Source organism: Orbicella faveolata, unplaced genomic scaffold (genome assembly GCF_042242905.1).
Source record: "Orbicella faveolata isolate gen_17 unplaced genomic scaffold, um_ofav_v1 contig_25, whole genome shotgun sequence".
Taxonomy (NCBI): domain Eukaryota; kingdom Metazoa; phylum Cnidaria; class Anthozoa; order Scleractinia; family Merulinidae; genus Orbicella; species Orbicella faveolata.
Genome location: NW_028301553.1, coordinates 239,787 through 257,778, shown reverse-complemented (window position 1 = coordinate 257,778; position 17,992 = coordinate 239,787). Strand labels below are relative to the sequence as shown.

The 17,992-nt window shown below is 45.4% G+C and overlaps 1 protein-coding gene and 1 pseudogene across 1 annotated transcript; one reads left to right on the top strand and one right to left on the bottom strand.

Annotated features, from left to right (window-relative positions):
* Window positions 1-2,043: 2,043 nt before the first annotated feature.
* On the top strand, window positions 2,044-4,891 carry LOC149108527 (uncharacterized; annotated as a pseudogene).
* LOC149108526 (P2X purinoceptor 7-like) lies at window positions 4,862-6,324 on the bottom strand. The gene is made up of 3 exons (XM_089294500.1): window positions 5,911-6,324; window positions 5,623-5,767; window positions 4,862-5,117 (listed from the first exon to the last, which is right to left on the bottom strand). Exons 1-3 carry the CDS (start codon window positions 6,131-6,133, stop codon window positions 4,907-4,909), a joined length of 579 nt encoding a protein of 192 aa, XP_089150626.1. The 5' UTR covers window positions 6,134-6,324; the 3' UTR covers window positions 4,862-4,906.
* Window positions 6,325-17,992: the final 11,668 nt, after the last annotated feature.

Sequence of the window (17,992 nt, the reverse complement as noted above, 5' to 3'; positions counted from 1 at the left end):
GAACTTGGGGAATATTTTCCAGTCCCGGGAACTCTAAACTAACTCCTGATTGTCTTGGTTTTTAGTGAAATGGACACAGGGAAACTTTTTGAGCGCTCACTCTCGAGCTTCAGGACCGAAATATAGCCCCATTTACTTCAAGACTGAAAGAGTAGCCGAGATCGTCTTGCGCAAATCGTGATTTTGACCAACTTCGGGTCGGTTTCCCGGAACTTGGGAGATATATTCCATTTCCGCGGGCTCTAAACTAACTCCTGATGGCCTTGGTTTTCAGTCAAATGGACAAAGGAAAGCTTTTTGAACACTCTCTTTGTAGCTTCTGGGCCGAAATAGAATCCCACTTCACTTTCAGGCTGAAATAGTAGCCGAGACGGTTTCACGCGCATCGTGAGTTAGACCAAGTTGAGCTCGATTTCACTCAACTTTTGGGATATTTTCCAGTCCGCGGGACTCTAAACTAACTCCGGATGGCCTTGGTTTGCACTGAAATGCGCACAGCATAAATTTTTGAACGCCCACTTTGGAGCTTCTGGGCCGAAATAGCGCCCCACTTCACTTTAAGACTGAAAGAGTAGCCGAGATCGCCTTACGCGCATCGTGATTTTGACCATTTTCGAATCGATTTCTCGGAACTTGGGCAATATTTTCCAGTCCCGGGGACTCTAAACTAACTCCTGATCGCCTTGCTTTGCATTGAAATGGACAGAGCAAAACTTTTTGAACGCTCACTTTCGAACTTGTGGGCCGAAATATAGCCACACTTTACTTTAAGACTGAAACAGTAGCCGAGACCACATTTCGCGCATCGTGATTTTGAACAACTTCGGCTCGCTTTCCCGGAACTTGGGGAATATTTTCCAGTCCCGGGGACCCTAAACTAAGTCCTGATAGCCTTGTTTAGAGGTGAAATGGATACAGCAAAACTTTTTGAACGCTCACTTTCTAGCTTGTGGGCCGAAATATAGGCACACTTGACTTTAAGACTGAAACAGTAGCCGAGACCACGTTACGCGCATCATGAATTTGATCAACTTCGGCTCAAATTCCCAGGACTTGGGGGACATGTTCCAGTCCCGGGGACTCTAAACTAACTCCTGATGGCCTTGGTTTGCATTGAAATGGACACAGCACAATTTTTTGAATGCACACTTTCGAGATTCTGGGCCGAAATATAGCCCCACTTCACTTAAGACTGAAAGAGTAGCCGAGACCGCCTTGCTCGCATCGTGAGTTTGACAAACTTCCGGTCGATATTCCGGAACTTGTGGGATATTTTCCAGTCCCAGGAGCTCTAAACTAACTCCTCATGGCCTTGGTTTGCAGTGAAATGGACAGAGCAAAACTTTTTGAACGCTCACCTTCGAGCTTCCTGGCCGAAATAAAGCCCCACTTTTTAAGACTTAAAGAGTAACCGAGATCGCCTTACGCGCATTGTGATTTTGACAAACTTCGGGTGGATCTCCCGGAACTTGAGGAACATTTTCCAGTCCCTTGGACGCTAAACTAAGTCCTGATGGCCTTGTTTTGCAGTGAAATGGACACAGCAAAACTTTTTGAACGCCCACTTTGGAGCTTCTGGGCCGAAATATAGCCACACTTTATTTTAAGACTGAAACAGTAGCCGAGACCGCATTTCGCGCATCGTGATTTTGATCAACTTCGGCTCGCTTTCCCGGAACTTGGGGAATATTTTCCAGTGCCAGAGACGCTAAACTAACTCGTGATGGCCTTGTTTTTAAGTCAAAGAACACAGCAAAACTTTTTGAAGGCTCACTTACGGGCTTCTGGGCCGAAATATAACCCCACTTCACTTTAAGACTGAAACAGTAGCCGAGACCGCATTTCGCGCATCGTGATATTGATCAACTTCGGCTCGATTCCCCGGAACTTGGGGAATATTTTCCAGACCCGGGGACCCTAAACCAACTTTTGATAGCTTTGGTTTGCAGTGAAATGCACACAGCAAAACTTTTTGAACGCTCACTTTCGGGCTTCTGGCCCGAAATAAAGCCCCACTTCACTTTAAAGGAGAATGGAAGGTGAAAAACGAAGTTATCGTTGCATATTTGCAACAGAGCAAATAGTTTGTTTTGAGTAAAAATTACAGTATTTGTCCATATTTGTCCTTTCTTAACGCGTTTTGACTGGAAAATTGCTGACGACATTCATACTATGTAGGTCCGCCATTTTGACCGCCATGTTGAAGGCTGGGCTGCATGGCATGACGTCATTGCGCTCACTTGCGTTCGCGCCAAATTTAATTTTTTTGCTCGGATGGAAAATGGTTCACTGCATTGCCGTAGGCTGTTCCAATAGATCACCTAGAGATTCTAAAAGAGGAATAAGCTTTCATCGCCTTCCTTTAAAAGATAAAGGCCTTTTAAGCAAATGGCTTGCTCAGATAAAGAGAGAAAATTTGCCCCAAATGAAGCACTGCCACGTCTGTTCCGAACACTTTGAGCCCACGTGTTTTGCAAGTGAGTACCGACTAGATATTTTGCCAGACAATTTAAGCAGACGTCGCTTAAAAGAGGATGCCGTTCCAACTTTGTTTCAACACACAAAAAAGTTAAGCCTAAGGCCGTCCAGCGAGCGCCGAAGAAATAGAGCTCTACACGAAGAGGTAAGTCATGTATTCGCGGTATAAAACTGACTCTACTGATATGATCTGACGTGACCTTTTGGCCGCCGTGTTACTTTTCTGGCAAGCAAGCTTTAAACAAATTATCCTTCGTTCACAAGATTGTATTTGCTATTTTAGGCCCTCAATCAAATACTGGATGCTTGTGATAGTAATTCGCAAGAGTCGGGCCAATCCAGAGCGAAAGTCGCGCAGCCTTTTCAAGATGCAAATGTCACGACTTCTGCGGTTCCTGATTACAATGTCAGTCAGACTTTCGGTGACAAAGAAAAACCACAAAGGAAGAGGAGAAAACTACCTATTTCAAAGATAGTTTTGGTGGATGCCTCTACTGACACTGAAATAACAATGGTGGACCAAGCTTGTCAAACAGATTTACCTTTTGTTGTGCATTCACCTCATAAATTTAAATCCATTCCCTTAGCAGACGTTCGTCACGCTGTAGCGAATGACCACAGCTATGCCGCTCTCTTAAGTGATTCCCCTGTTGTGCCCGCTGAGCAAGTCCCTAGGGTTTCTGGCAAAGATTTTCCAGAATGCAAGAGGACGTTGGATTTCTCCGAAATTGACACATCGGATTTTCCTCAAATTGACTGCCAAGAAGAGGAAATTGAAGATGAGTGGAATCCATCCGATGTTTCAGATCATGAAGAATCGGACATGTCGGACCTTAGTGATTATGAAGTTAGCGAATTTAGTGAAAGTTTCGACTCCGAAGACGAGGATTTCGATATAAAAACTGAAATTCCTGACGATGACGAGGAAAAGGAGTCCACGAACTGGCTTAATGAAGATTGCGGTGATCTTCACCAAGAGCGAAAGTTCTTGGTATTTGAAAGCAAACTAAAAGAGCTTTTTTCTCGTCACGTGCACTGTCCAAACTGTGGACGGAACTTGGAAAAAGCATCATTAAAGACCAAGGGGTCTCTTGCGACTATTGAATGCCTTGGTTGCTGTGATCAACCATTACGATGGCAAACACAGCCGTTTGTAAGTTCAATGGCCGCTGGAAATTTGCTGTTCAGCGCTGGAATTCTATTTACCGGCAACGATTACAGCAATATTGCTAATTTTACAAAGGCAACCAACGTCCAATTTTTTAGCCAGAGAAATTTTAGCTCTACTCAGAAAAAGTACCTCTTCCCCATTGTTAACAAAAAATTTGCTGAGCATCAAGTGGATATTCTTAACGAAGTGAGAAACACCGAGGTTGTAGGAGGAGGTGATGGTCGCTGTGACAGCCCAGGCCACTCGGCTAAATACGGCACGTACAGCATTGTGAACACAGCTTCATCTAAAGTTCTTGACTTCTCTCTGATCCAGGTAACAGAGGTCAAAAATTCAAATGCGATGGAGCTGGAGGGCCTAAAACGTTGCCTAGATCACCTACAACGGGAACAAGTGGCTATTGCAAAGCTTGCTACAGATAGGCACGTGCAAGTCAGAGCGCACATGAAAAAAGAGAGGCCGCACATCAAACACAACTTCGATGTTTGGCATTTAGCAAAGTCTGTTCAGAAGAAGCTATCCAAAAAGGCTCAATCAAAGCCATGTGCGGCATTGAAACCCTGGATACACTCCATCATAACTCACCTCTGGTGGTGTGCGAAAACCTCGCAGGGCAATGCTACCCACTGTGTGGAACGATGGAAATCCATCGTTTACCACACGGCTAATATCCACCACTGGGACGGATGTCAGCATTTCCACCACTGTGCACACCCACCCATCCCAAGAGAAACAGAGAGAAGGAAAGACTGGTTAAAGGTTGGAAGCCCCGCTCATGACACCCTGAAGGAGGTAGCCTTAAAAAAGTCGCTTCTAAAGGACATCGGCATGCTAGCCGAGTTTATCCACACGGGCGTTTTAGAAATGTACAATGGCCTCATGGCAAAGAAGTACTGCCAAAAAGTGCAGCACTACTCATATGATGGCATGAGGGCTCGCACCCAGTTAGCTGTTCTTGACCACAACCACAATGTAGGAAGGAGCCAAGGCCAAACCAAGGAGGGTGCAAAGAAACACAAATTTGTCTCCCCCAAGGGAAGTGTTGGGTGGATTGCAAAACCGCAATACGAGGAAAAATCGTACGCATGATTTAATGGTTTCTCTCCTTGCATTCAAGAAAGGTGACATTGAAGTTCCCCTGCTACCTCCCAAACCCGCCGCCGCGAACATCGCTCCAACCCCCAGGCCACCCAAGAACGACTTGCAGAGAAGTACAGATCTCGTTTTAATACAGGAAACTAACTGAATGATTTATATTTAATTTCTAACAATCTCCTGTATCCAGGATAATTCCACTTCTGAGTAACTTTCATCAGGGGTGCGAAAGCCCGTGTAATTCCCATCTGCGTTTGGATACACGGCTCGTATTGCTTTCACTACACAAGCAGGGATTACTTTTCTCACGTATCTCCCCAGTCTGTCATGTACCCACCAAGTAAACTGGCGGTAAGCTGCGTAACGATAATTACTGCAAAAAGAAAACATACGAATGAAACGTGTATTGCAAAATCTTTTCAAATTTGCTCAAGTTATGATGGAAAGGAAGGCTGAAAGGTCATTGCAATTGCCGTGACAATTTGCTATCACCCGCTGATCGGGGTGTAGCTACACAGAACTGTCAGTCGCTTCTGTTTATTAAATTCATTTCGTAGAACCTACAGGAAATTTAGGCAATGGCCGTGTGTGTAAAATGTACTCGACTGAGTTCAATGAACGAATAATTCTTTCACTAAGTCTACAGTTACTAAAACGATTCGTGTAGTTTAGCTACTTATATCTTTCAAAATTGTGTTGCAGTATTGATAGGGCTAATCAAGTATCTCAAACTGAATTTTGTATTATAATGACAATTAAATGTTTTAACATCCTTACAGAATTTGTGACATACAGCGTGCCTGTGGCAAATTGATCTAATCTACATTATCCCAGGAAAAGAGCAAAACGATTAACAATGTTGGAGATGTGGTACGTACACATTAACAAGTTCCCGTGGCGCTCGTATGCCACGCTCCTGACTCAAACCAACAATGGCCGTCTCCAACACTTCTCTTCGCAAACATACAGTTTCGAAATCAGGATGACGACTTACACAGCGAATAGGGGGATCATCCTCTAAATCTAAGTCATATAATAAAAAAGCAGCAATGGCAAATGGAAAACAAATGGCTGGGTTTTCATAAGCGAAAATACAAGGACTAAATCAAAACAGTGAATGAATCGTTTCATGAAATTTATTATCCTTCTAATCAACAATATTTCACCTGATATTTTTGTCATGGCTTCTTCGATCTCTTGGCAGCAAACACACTCTCTCTCCTGCTGATTTTCCCAGTTTTCACAATGCTCGCAATTACACCAAGAGGTATTTCCCCTCCTTGCAAGCTCGTTCTGGCCGTCAGCTGTATTTTCTCCATCGGAATCCGAGAAATTTCGCACGGGTTCGAAGGAATAGGGTTCAAACTCAGCCATATTTTGTAACTGCATTATCAAGCATTCTGTTGTCCCAAACTAGACACAATATAGCTGCGAAAATCCGCGACTAATCACGACTAATGAAGGGCGAGAACACCAAAACATGGCACGCGGAGGCGAGCACGCAAAGTAGGAAAGAAAGCATGAGCGCTTTGACGTCACGAGATGGCGGACGGTAATCCTTATTTGGAAGTAACCGGAAGAGAATGCTACCAAAATGGCGGATGTTCAATTCTGGCGAGTTCTCTTAGTTTTCTATTTGATTTGCACTGAAATACGAACTTTTTTCAATCGATTCTTTGTAATTTACGTTCTTTCTACAATTTCAGATCATTTCAAAAATTATACCCTGTAGCCTTCCGTTCTCCTTTAAGACAGAAAGAGTAGCCGAGACCACTTTAGGGGCATCGTGATTTTGACCAACCTCGGCTCAATTTCCCGGACCTTGGGGCATATTTTCTTGTCCCGGGGACGCTAAACTAACTCCTGATGGCCTTGGTTTGCAGTGAAATGAACACAGCAAAACTTTTTGAACGCTCACTTTCGGGCTTCTCGCCCGAAATATAGCCCCACTTCACTCTAAGACTGAAAGAGTAGCCGACACTACCTTACGCAAATCGTGATTTTGACCAACTTCGACTCGATTTCCCGGAAGTTGAGGGGATATTTTCCAGTCTCGGGGACTCTAAACTAGCTCCTGATGGCTTTGCTTTGCAGTCAAATAAACACAGGGAAACTTTTTGAATGCTCACTTTCAAGCTCCTGGGCAGGAATAAAGCCTCACTTCACTTTAAGACTGAAACAGTAAGCGAGACCGCCTAACGCGCACCGTGATTTTGACCAACTTCGGCTAAATTTCCCTGAACTTGGGGGGATATTTTCCAGTCCCGAAGACTCTTAAGTAACCTCTGATGGCCTTCGTTTGCATTGAAATGGATACAGCAAAACTTTTTTGAAGCTCACTTTTGAGCTTCTGGGCCGAAATATAGCCCCACTTCACTTTAAGACTGAAAGACTAGCCAAGACCGTCTTGCGCGCATCGTGATTTTGAGCAACGTCTTCTCGATTTTCCGGAATTTGGGAAATATATTGCAGTCCCGGGGACTCTAAACTAACTCCTGATGGCCTTGGTTTGCAGTGAAATGGACATAGCAAATTTTTTGCAGCGCTCACTTTAGAGCCCCACTTCACTTTGAGACTGAAAGAGCAGCCGAGGCCGCCTTAGGCGCATCGTGATTTTGACCAACTTCGGCTTGAGTTGCCAGAAGTTAAAAGATATTTTCCACTCCCGGGGACTCTAAACTAACTCATGATGGCCTTGGTTTTCAGTGAAATCGAGAGAGGAAAACTTTTTGAACGCTCACTTTCGAGCTTCTGGACCGAAATATAGCCCTACTTCACTTTCAGACTCAAAGAGTAGCCGAGACCGCCTTACGCGAATCGTTATTTTGACCAACTTCGTCTTGATTTGGCGGAACTTGGAGGATATTTTCCAGTTCCGGGGACTCTAAACTACTTCCTGAGGGCCTTGCTTTGCAGTGAAATGGGCACAGCATAACTTTTTGAACGCTCACTTTCGAGCTTCTGGGCCAAAATATACAGCCACGTCACTTTAAGACTAAAAGAGTAGCCGAGACTGCTTTACGCGCATCGTGATTTTGACAAACTTCGGCTCGATTTCCCGGAACTTGGGGGATATTTTGATGTCCCGGAGACTGTAAACTATCTCCTGATGTGGCTAGGTTCGCGGTGAAATGGACACAGCAAAACTTTTTGAACTTTCACTTTCGAGCTTCTGGGCCGAAATATAGCCCGAGTTCACTTTAAGAATGAAAGAATAGCCGAGACCGCCTTACGCGCATCGTGATTTTGACGAACTTTTGCTCGATATCCCAGGAAATGAGGAATATTTTCCGGTACCGGGGACTCTAAAGTAACTCGTGATTGCCTTAGTTTGCATTGAAATGGAGAGAGCAAAACTATTTCAACGCTCCCCTTCGGGCTTCTGAGCTGAAATATAGCCCCACTTCAGTTTAAGACTGAAAGAGTAGCCGAGACCGTCTTAGACGCATCGTGATTTTGACCAACTTCGGCTTGAGTTGCCAGAACTTAAGGGATATTTTTCAGTCCCGCGGACTCTAAACTAACTCATGATGGCCTTGGTTTTTAGTTAAATTGAGAGAGCAAAACTTTTTGAACGCTCACTTTCGAGCTTCTGGGCCGAAATATACAGCCACGTCACTTTAAGACTAAAAGAGTAGCCGAGACTGCTTTACGCGCATCGTGATTTTGACAAACTTCGGCTGGATTTCCCGGGACTTGGGGGATATTTTGATGTCCCGGACACTGTAAACAATCTGCTGATTTGGCTTGGTTTGCGGTGAAATGGACACAGCAAAACTTTTTGAATTTTCACTTTCTAGCTTCTCGGCCGAAATATAGCCCCAGTTCACTTTAAGAATCAAAGAGTAGCCGAGACCGCCTTACGCGCATCGTGATTTTGACAAAATTCGGCTCGATTTCCCCGAACTTGGGCGATATTTTCCAGTCCCGAGCAGTCTAAACTAACTCCTGATGGGCTTGGTTTGCAGTGAAATGAACAAGGTAACACTTTTGAACGCTTATTTTCGAGCTTCTGGGATGAAATATAGCCCCACTTCACTTTAAGACTGAAAGAGTAGACGAGACCGCCTTACGCGCATCGTGATTTTGAGCGACTTCCGCTCAATTTTCCAGAATTTTGGCGATATTTTCAAGTCCCGGGGACTCTAAACTAACTCTTGATGGCCTTGGTTTGATGCGAAATGGACGCAGGAAAAGTTTTTGAACGCTTAGTTTCGAGCTTCTGGGCCGAAATACAACCGTACTTCACTTTAAGACTGAAATAGTAGCCGAGACCTCCTTACGAGCATCGTGATTTTGACCCAGTTCAGCTCCATCTCCTGCACCTTGGGGGAGATTTTCGACTCCGGGGGACTTTAAACTAACTCCTGATGGCCTTGGTTTGCAGTTAAATGCACAAAGCGTAACTTTTTAAAGGTTCACTTTCGAGCTTCTGGGCCGAAATATAGCCCCACTTTACTTTAAGACTGAAAGAGTAGCCGAGACCGTCTTACGCGCATCGTGATTTTGGCCAACTTCCGTTGGATTTCCCGGAACTTCGGAGATATATTCCAGTCCCGGGGACCCTAAACTAACTGCTGATGGCCTTGGTTTGCAGTGAAATGGACACAGCACATTTTTTTGAACGCTCACTTCCGAGCTTCTCGGCCGAAATATAGCCCTACTTCACTTTAAGACTGAAAGAGTAGCCGAGACCGCCTTACGCGCATCGTAATTTTGACCAACTTCGGTTCGATTTGCCGGAAGTTGGCGAATATTTTCAATTCCCGGGGAAGCTAAACTAACTTCCGATGGCCTTAGTTTGCAGTTAAAGGGACACAGGAACATTTTTTGAACGCGCACTTTCGAACTTGCTGGCCGAAATATAGCCCTACTTCTTTTTAAGACTGAAAGAGTAGGCGGGAGCGCCTTACGCGCATTGTGATTTTGAGGATCTTCGGCTCGATCTGGCGAAACTTGGGAGATATTTTCCAGTCCCAAAGTCTCTAATCTCACTCCTGATTGTCTAAGATGTGAGTGAAATAGACACAAAAATTTTTGAACCCTTACTTTCGAGCTTCTGGAGTTAAATCTAAGCCCACTTTACCTTAAGACTGAAAGAGTAGCCGCGACCCCCTTAAGCGCATGGTGATTTTGAGTAACTTCGGGTGGATTTCCCGTAACTTGGGGGATATTTCCAGTTCCTTTGACGCTAAACTAAGTCGTGCTGGCCTTGTTTTGCAGTGAAATGGAGACAGCAAAACTTTTTAAACACTCAGTTTCGAGCTTCTGGGCCGAAATATTGCCCCTATTCACTTTAAGCCTGAAAGAGTAGCAGGGACCGCTGTACGCGCGTCGTGATTTTGACCAACTTCGGTTAAATTTCTCGGAACTTGGGGGATATTTTCCAGTCCCGGGGACTCTAAACTGACCCCCGACGTCCTTGATCTGCAGTAAAATGGACACAGGAAAACTTTTTGAACGCTCACTTTTGAGCGTTCTGGGCCGAAATATAGCTCCACTTCACTTTAAGAGTGAAAGAGTAGCCGAGACCGCCTTACGCCCATCGTAATTTTGACCAACTTCGGCTCGATTTCCCGGAACTTGAGGGATATTTTCCAGTCCTGCGGACTCCAAAGTAACTCCTGATGGCCTTGCTCTGGAGTGAAATGGACACAGCACAACTTTTTGAAGGCTCACTTTCGAGCTTCTGGGGGGAAATATTGCCCCAGTTCACTTTAAGAATGAAAGAGTAACCGGGACCGCCTTACGCGCATTGTGATTTTGAGCAACTTTGGCTCGATTTCCCGGGAAATGGGGGATATTTTCCGGTACCGGGGACTCTAAACTAACTCCTGATTGCCTCGGTTTGCAGTGAAATGGACACAGCACAACTTTTTGAACGCTCACTTTTGAGCTTCTGGGCCGAAGCATAGCCCTACTTCACTTTAAGACTGAAAGACTAGCCGAGACCGCCTTACGCGCATCGTGATTTTAGGCTACTTCGGCTCGATTTCCAGGAACTTGGGAGATAATTTCCAGTCCTGGGCACTCTGAACTACTTCCTGATGGCCTTGGTTTTGAGTGAAATGGACACAGCCAAACTTTTTGAACATTCACGTTCGAGCTTCTGGGCCAAAATATAGCCCCACTTCACTTTAAGACTGAAAGAGTAGCCGGGACCGCCTTACGCGCTTGGTAATTTTGTCGAACTTCGCCTTGATTTCCTGGGACTTGGGGGATATTTTCCAGTCCCGGAAGCTCTAAACTAACTCCTGAAAGCCTTGACTTTTAGTGAAATGGACACAGGTAAAAGGAGCGCACGCTCGGTTTCCAGGTTGTAGGCCGAAATATAGCCCCACTTTATTTTAAGACTGAAAGTGTACACGAAACCGCCTTAAGCGCATCGAAATTTTTAGCCACTATGGCTCGATATGCCAAAACTTGGGGGATATTTTCCAGTCCCGGGGACTCTACCCTAACTCTTGATGGCCTTAGTTTTCAGTAAAATGGTCACAGGTAACAGGAGCGCACGCTCGGTGTCGAGCTTCTAGGCCGAAATGTAGCCCCAGTTCATTTTAAGACTGAAAGAGTAAACGAAACTGCCGTACGCCTATCGTAATTTTAAGAAAGTATGGCTCAATTTGCCGAAACTTGGAGGATAGCTTCCAGTCTCGAGGATTCTAAACTATCTCCTGATGGACTTAGTTCTTAGTGAAATGGACACAGGTAAAAGGAGAGCACGCTCGGTGTCGAGCTTGTAGAACCGAAATATAGCCCCACTTCATTTTCGGAGTAAACGAGTAGCCGAGACCGCCTTAGGCGCATCGTGATTTTGAGCATCTTTGGCTCGATTTGCCGGAATTCGGCCAATATTTTCCAGTCCCGAGGACTCTATGTTAACTCCTGATGAACTTAGTTTTCAGTGATATGTACACAGGCAAAAGGAGTGCACGCTCGGTGTTGAGCTTCTCGGCCGAAATATAGCCCCACTTCATTTTAAGACTGAAAGAGTAGCCGAGACCGCCTTACGCACATCGTGATTTTGGGCCACCTTTGCTCGATTTCCCGCAAGTTGGCGAATAATTTAAAGTCCCGGGGACGCTAAACTAACTCCCGATGACCGTGGTTTGCAGTTTAATGAACACAGCAAAACATTCAGAACGCTCACCTTCGAGCTTCAGTGCCGCAATATAGCCCTACTTAAATTTAAGACTGAAAGAATAACCGAGAGCCCGTTACGCGCATCGTAATTTTCATCAACTTCGGCGCCATTTCCTGGAACTTGGAGAATATTTTCCAGTTCCGGGGACTCTAAACTAACTCCTGATTGCCTTGGTTTGCAGTCAAATGGATAGAGCAAAACTTTATGAACCCTCACTTTCGAGCTTGTGGGCCTCAATATACCACACTTCACTTTTAGGCTGAAACAGTAGCCGAGACCGCGTTACGCGCATCGTGATTTTGAGCAACTTCTGCTCGCTTTCCTGGAACTTGGGGAATATTTTCCAGTCCCGGGGACTCTAAACTAACTCCTGATGGCCATGGTTTGCAGTGAAATTCACACAGCACAAGTTTTTGAACGAACACTTTCGAGCTTTTAGGCCGAAATATAATCCCACATCACTTACGACTTAAAGAGTAGCCGAGACCGGCGTGCGCGCATCGTGATTTTGACCAACTTCGGGTCGATATTCCGGAACTTGGGGGATATTTCCGGTCCCAGGGACTCTAAACTAACTCTTGATGGCCTTGGTTTGCAGTGAAATGGAGACAGCAAAACTTTTTGAACGCTCACCTTCAAGCTTGTGGGCCGAAATATAGCCCACTTTACTTTAATACGGAAAAAGTAGCCGAGACCGCCTTACGCGCATCGTGATTTTGAGAAACTTCGGGTGGATTTCCCGGAGCTTGGGGGATATTTTCCAGTCCCTTGGACGCTAAACTAGGTGCCGATGGCCTTGTTTTGCAGTGAAATGGACACAGCAAAGCTTTTTGAAGGCTCACTTTCGGGGTTGTGGGCCGAAATATAGCCATACTTCACTTTAAGTATGAAACGGTAGCCGAGGCCACGTTTCGCGCATCGTGATTTTGATCAACTTCGGCTCGATTTCCCGGAACTTGCGAAATATTTTCCAGTCCCGGGGACTCTAAACTAACTCGTGCTGGTCTTGGTTTGCAGTGAAACGGAAACAGAAAAAGTTTTTGAACGCATACTTTCGAGCTTCTGGACCGAAATAGAACCCCACTTCACTTGAAGACTGAAAGAGTAGCCGAGACCGCCTTACGTGCATCGTGATTTTGAGCAACTTCGGCTCGATTTGCCGGAACTAAGGGGATATATTCCAGTTCTGAGGACTCTAAACTAACTCCTGATGGCCTTGGTTTGCAGTAAAATGGAGCCAGCAAAACTTTTTGAACACTCAATTTCGAGCTTCTGGGCCAAAATATAGTCCCCCATTACTTTAACACTGAAAGAGTAGCCGAGACCGCCTTACGTGCATCGTGATTTTGACAAACTTCGGGTTGATATCCCGGAACTTGGGGGATATTTTCCAGTCCCGGGGACTCTCAACGAACTCCTGCTTGTCTTGGTTTGCAGTGAAATGGACACAGCGAAAGTTTTTGAACGCTCACTCTCGAGCTTCTGGTCCGAAATAGAGCCCCATTTTACTTTAAGACTGAAAGAGTAGGCGAGACCGTCTTGAGCGAATCGTGATTTTGACATATTTTCCGTTTACTTCCCAAGACTTGGGGGATATACTCCAGTCAAAGGGACTCTTCAGTAACTCCTGATGTCCTTGGTTTTCAGTGAAATGGACACAGCACAACTTTGGAGCTTCTAGGCAGAAATATAGCCCCACTTTACTTTAAGACTGAAAGAGTAGATGAGACCGCCTTACGCGCATCGTAATTTTGACGAACTTCGAATGGATTTCCCGAAACTTGGGGGATATTTTGCAGTCCCTTGGACGCTAAACTAAGTCCTGATGGCCTTGTTTTGAAGTCAAATGGACACAACAAAACTTTTTGAACGCTCACGTTCGAGCTTGTGGGCCGAAATATAGCCACACTTTACTTTAGGACTGACACAGTAGCCGAGACCACGTTACGCGCATCATGAATTTGATCAACTTCGGCTCGATTTCCCGGGACTTGGGGGATATTGTCCAGTCCCGGGGACTCTAAACTAACTTCTGATGGCCTTGGTTTGCACTGAAAGTCACAGAGCAAAACTTTTTAAACACTCACTTTCGAGCTTCTGGGCCGAAATACAGCCCCAATTCACTTTAAGACTCAAAGAGTAGCCGAGACCACCTTACGCCCATCGTGATTTTGACCAACTTCGGCTCGATTTACCGGATCTTGGGGGATATTTTCCAGTCCCGAGGACTCTTAAGTAACCCCTGAATGCCTTGGTTTGCATTGAAATGGATACAGGAAACCTTTTTGAACGCTCACTTTTGAGCTTCTGGGCCGAAATATAGCCCCACTTCACTTTAAGACTGAAAGTGTAGCCGAGACCGTCTTGCGCAAATCGTGATTTTGACCAACTTCGGGATATATTCCATTTCCGCGGGCTGTAAACTAACTCCTGATGGCCTTGGTTTTCAGTGAAATGGACAAAGGAAAGCTTTTTGAACACTCTCTTTGTAGCTTCTGGGCCGAAATAGAATCCCACTTCACTTTCAGACTGAAATAGTAGCCGAGACCGCCTCACGCGCATCGTGAGTTAGACCAAGTTCAGCTCGATTTCACGCAACTTTTGGGATATTTTCCAGTCCGGGGGACTCTAAACTAACTCCGGATTGCCTTGGTTTGCACTGAAATGCGCACAGCATAAATTTTTGAACGCCCACTTTGGAGCTTCTTGGCCGAAATATAGCCCCACTTCACTTTAAGACTGAAAGAGTAGCCAAGATCGCCTTACGCGCATCGGGATTTTGACCATTTTCGGATCGATTTCTCGGAACTTGAGGGATATTTTCCAGTCCCGGGGACTCTAAACTAACTCCTGATCGCCTTGCTTTGCATTGAAATGGACAGAGCAAAACTTTTTGAACGCTCACTTTCGAGCTTGTGGGGCGAAATATAGCCACACTTGACTTTAAGACTGAAACACTAGCCGACACCGCATTTCGTGCATCCTAATTTTGATCAACTTCGGCTCGCTTTCCCGGAACTTGGGGAATATTTTCCAGTCCCGCGGACCCTAGACTAAGTCCTGATAGCCTTGTTTTGAAGTGCAATGGACACAGCAAAACTTTTTGAACGCTCACCTTCTAGCTTGTGGGCTGAAATATAGGCACACTTGACTTTAAGACTGAAACACTAGCCGAAACCGCATTTCGTGCATCCTAATTTTGATCAACTTCGGCTCGCTTTCCCGGAACTTGGGGAATATTTTCCAGTCCCGCGGACCCTAGACTAAGTCCTGATAGCCTTGTTTTGAAGTGCAATGGACACAGCAAATTTTTTTGAACGCTCACCTTCTAGCTTGTGGGCTGAAATATAGGCACACTTGACTTTAAGACTGAAACAGTAGCCGAGACGACGTTACCCGCATCATGAATTTGATCAACTTCGGCTCGCTTTCCCGGAACTTGGGGAATATTTTCCAGTCCCGGGGACCCTAAACTAAGTCCTGATGGCCTTGTTTTGAAGTGAAATGGACACAGCAAAACTTTTTGAACGCTCACTTTCTAGCTTGTGGGCCGAAATATAGGCACACTTGACTTTAAGACTGAAACAGTAGCCGAGACCGCGTTACGCGCATCATGAATTTGATCAACTTCGGCTCAAATTCCCGGGACTTGGGGGATATGTTCTAGTCCCGGGGACTCTAAACTAACTCCTGATGGCCTTGGTTTGCATTGAAATGGACACAGCATAATTTTTTGCACGCACACTTTTGAGATTCTGGGCCGAAATATAGCCCCACTTTACTTAAGACTAAAAGAGTAAGCGAGACCGCCTTGCTCGCATCGTGAGTTTGACAAACTTCCAGTCGATATTCCGGAACTTGGGGGATATTTTCCAGTCCCAGGAGCTCTAAACTAACTCCTCATGGCCTTGGTTTGCAGTGAAATGGACAGAGGAAAACTTTTTGAACGCTCACCTTCGAGCTTCCTGGCCGAAATAAAGCCCCACTTTACTTTAAGACTTAAAGAGTAACCGAGACCACGTTACCCTAAACTAACTTTTGATAGCTTTGGTTTGCAGTGAAATGCACACAGCAAAACTTTTTGAACGCTCACTTTCGAGTTTCTGGACAGAAATATAGCCCCACTTGACTTTAAGGCTGAAAGGATAGCCGAGACCGCTTTGGGAGCATCGTGATTTTGACCAACTTCAGCTCGATTTACCGGAACTTGGGGAATATTTTCCAGTCCCAGGGACGCTAAACTAACTCGTGATGGCCTTGTTTTTAATTCAAAGAACACAGCAAAACTTTTTGAAGGCTCACTTTCGGGCTTCTGGGCCGAAATATAGCCCCACTTCACTTTAAGACTGAAACAGTAGCCGATACCGCATTTCGCGCATCGTGATATTGATCAACTTCGGTTCGATTCCCCGGAACTTGGGGAATCTTTTTCAGTCCCGGCGACTCTAAACTAACCCCTGATGGCCTTGGTTTGCAGTGAAATGGACACAGCAAAACTTTTTGAACGCTCACTTTCGGGCTTCTGGCCCGAAATATAGCCCCACTTCACTTTAAGACAGAAAGAGTAGCCGACACCACCTTAGGGGCATCGTGGTTTTGACAAACCTCGGCTCAATTTCCCGGACCTTGGGGCATATTTTCTTGTCCCGGGGACGCTAAACTAACTCCTGATGGCCTTGGTTGCAGTAAAATCAACACAGCAAAACTTTTTGAACGCTCACTTTCGGGCTTCTCGCCCGAAATATAGCCCCACTTCACTCTAAGACTGAAAGAGTAGCCGACACTACCTTACGCAAATCGTGATTTTGACCAACTTCGGCTCGCTTTCCCGGAAGTTGGGGGATATTTTCCAGTCCCGGGGACTCTAAACTAGCTCCTGATGGCTTTGGTTTGCAGTCAAATAAACACAGGCAAACTTTTTGAACGCTCACTTTCAAGCTCCTGGCCAGGAATAAAGCCTCACTTCACTTTAAGACTGAAACAGTAAGCGAGACCGCCTAACGCGCACCGTGATTTTGACCAACTTCGGCTAAATTTCCCTGAACTTGGGGGGATATTTTCCAGTCCCGAAGACTCTTAAGTAACCCCTGATGGCCTTCGTTTGCATTGAAATGGATACAGCAAAACTTTTTGAAGCTCACTTTTGAGCTTCTGGGCCGAAATATAGCCCCACTTCACTTTAAGACTAACAGACTAGCCAAGACCGTCTTGCGCGCATCGTGATTTTGACCAACGTCTTCTCGATTTTCCGGAACTTGGGAAATATATTGCAGTGCCGGGGACGCTAAACTAACTCCTGATGGCCTTGGTTTGCAGTGAAATGGACACAGCAAATTTTTTGCAGCGCTCACTTTGGAGCTTCTGGGCCGAAATAGAGCCCCACTTCACTTTAAGACTGAAAGAGTAGCCGAGGCCGCCTTAGGCGCATCGTGATTTTGACCAACTTCGGCTTGAGTTGCCAGAAGTTAAAAGATATTTTCCACTCCCGGGGACTCTAAACTAACTCATGATGGCCTTGGTTTTCAGTGAAATTGAGAGAGCAAAACTTTTTGAACGCTCACTTTCGAGCTTCTGGACCGAAATATACAGCCACGTCACTTTAAGACTAAAAGAGTAGCCGAGACTGCTTTACGCGCATCGTGATTTTGACAAACTTCGGCTCGATTTCCCGGGAATTGGGGGGATATTTTGATGTCCCGGAGACTGTTAACAATCTGCTGATGTGGCTTGGTTCGCGGTGAAATGGACACAGCAAAACTTTTTGAACTTTCACTTTCGAGCTTCTGGGCCGAAATATAGCCCAGTTCACTTTAAGAATCAAAGAGTAGCCGAGACCGCCTTACGCGCATCGTGATTTTGACAAAATTCGGCTCGATTTCCCCGAACTTGGGCCATATTTTCCAGTCCCGAGGAGTCTAAACTAACTCCTGCTGGCCTTGGTTTGATGTGAAATGAACAGAGCAAAACTTTTTGAACTTTCACTTTCTAGCTTCTCTGGCGAAATATAGCCCCAGTTCACTTTAAGAATCAAAGAGTAGCCGAGACCGCCCTACGCGCATCGTGATTTTGACAAAATTCGGCTCGATTTCCCGAACTTGGGCGAT

What these genes read in the sequence shown, in the direction of transcription:
- LOC149108526 (XM_089294500.1), bottom strand. Translation starts at nt 6,133, where the DNA reads ATGCAGTTACAAAATATGGCTGAGTTTGAACCCTATTCCTTCGAACCC. An exon ending in AGCCATGACAAAAATATCAG is followed by an intron (nt 5,768 to 5,910) that starts GTGAAATATTGT and finishes TATATGACTTAG; the next exon opens with ATTTAGAGGATGATCCCCCT. An exon ending in CCACGGGAACTTGTTAATGT is followed by an intron (nt 5,118 to 5,622) that starts GTACGTACCACA and finishes TTCTTTTTGCAG; the next exon opens with TAATTATCGTTACGCAGCTT.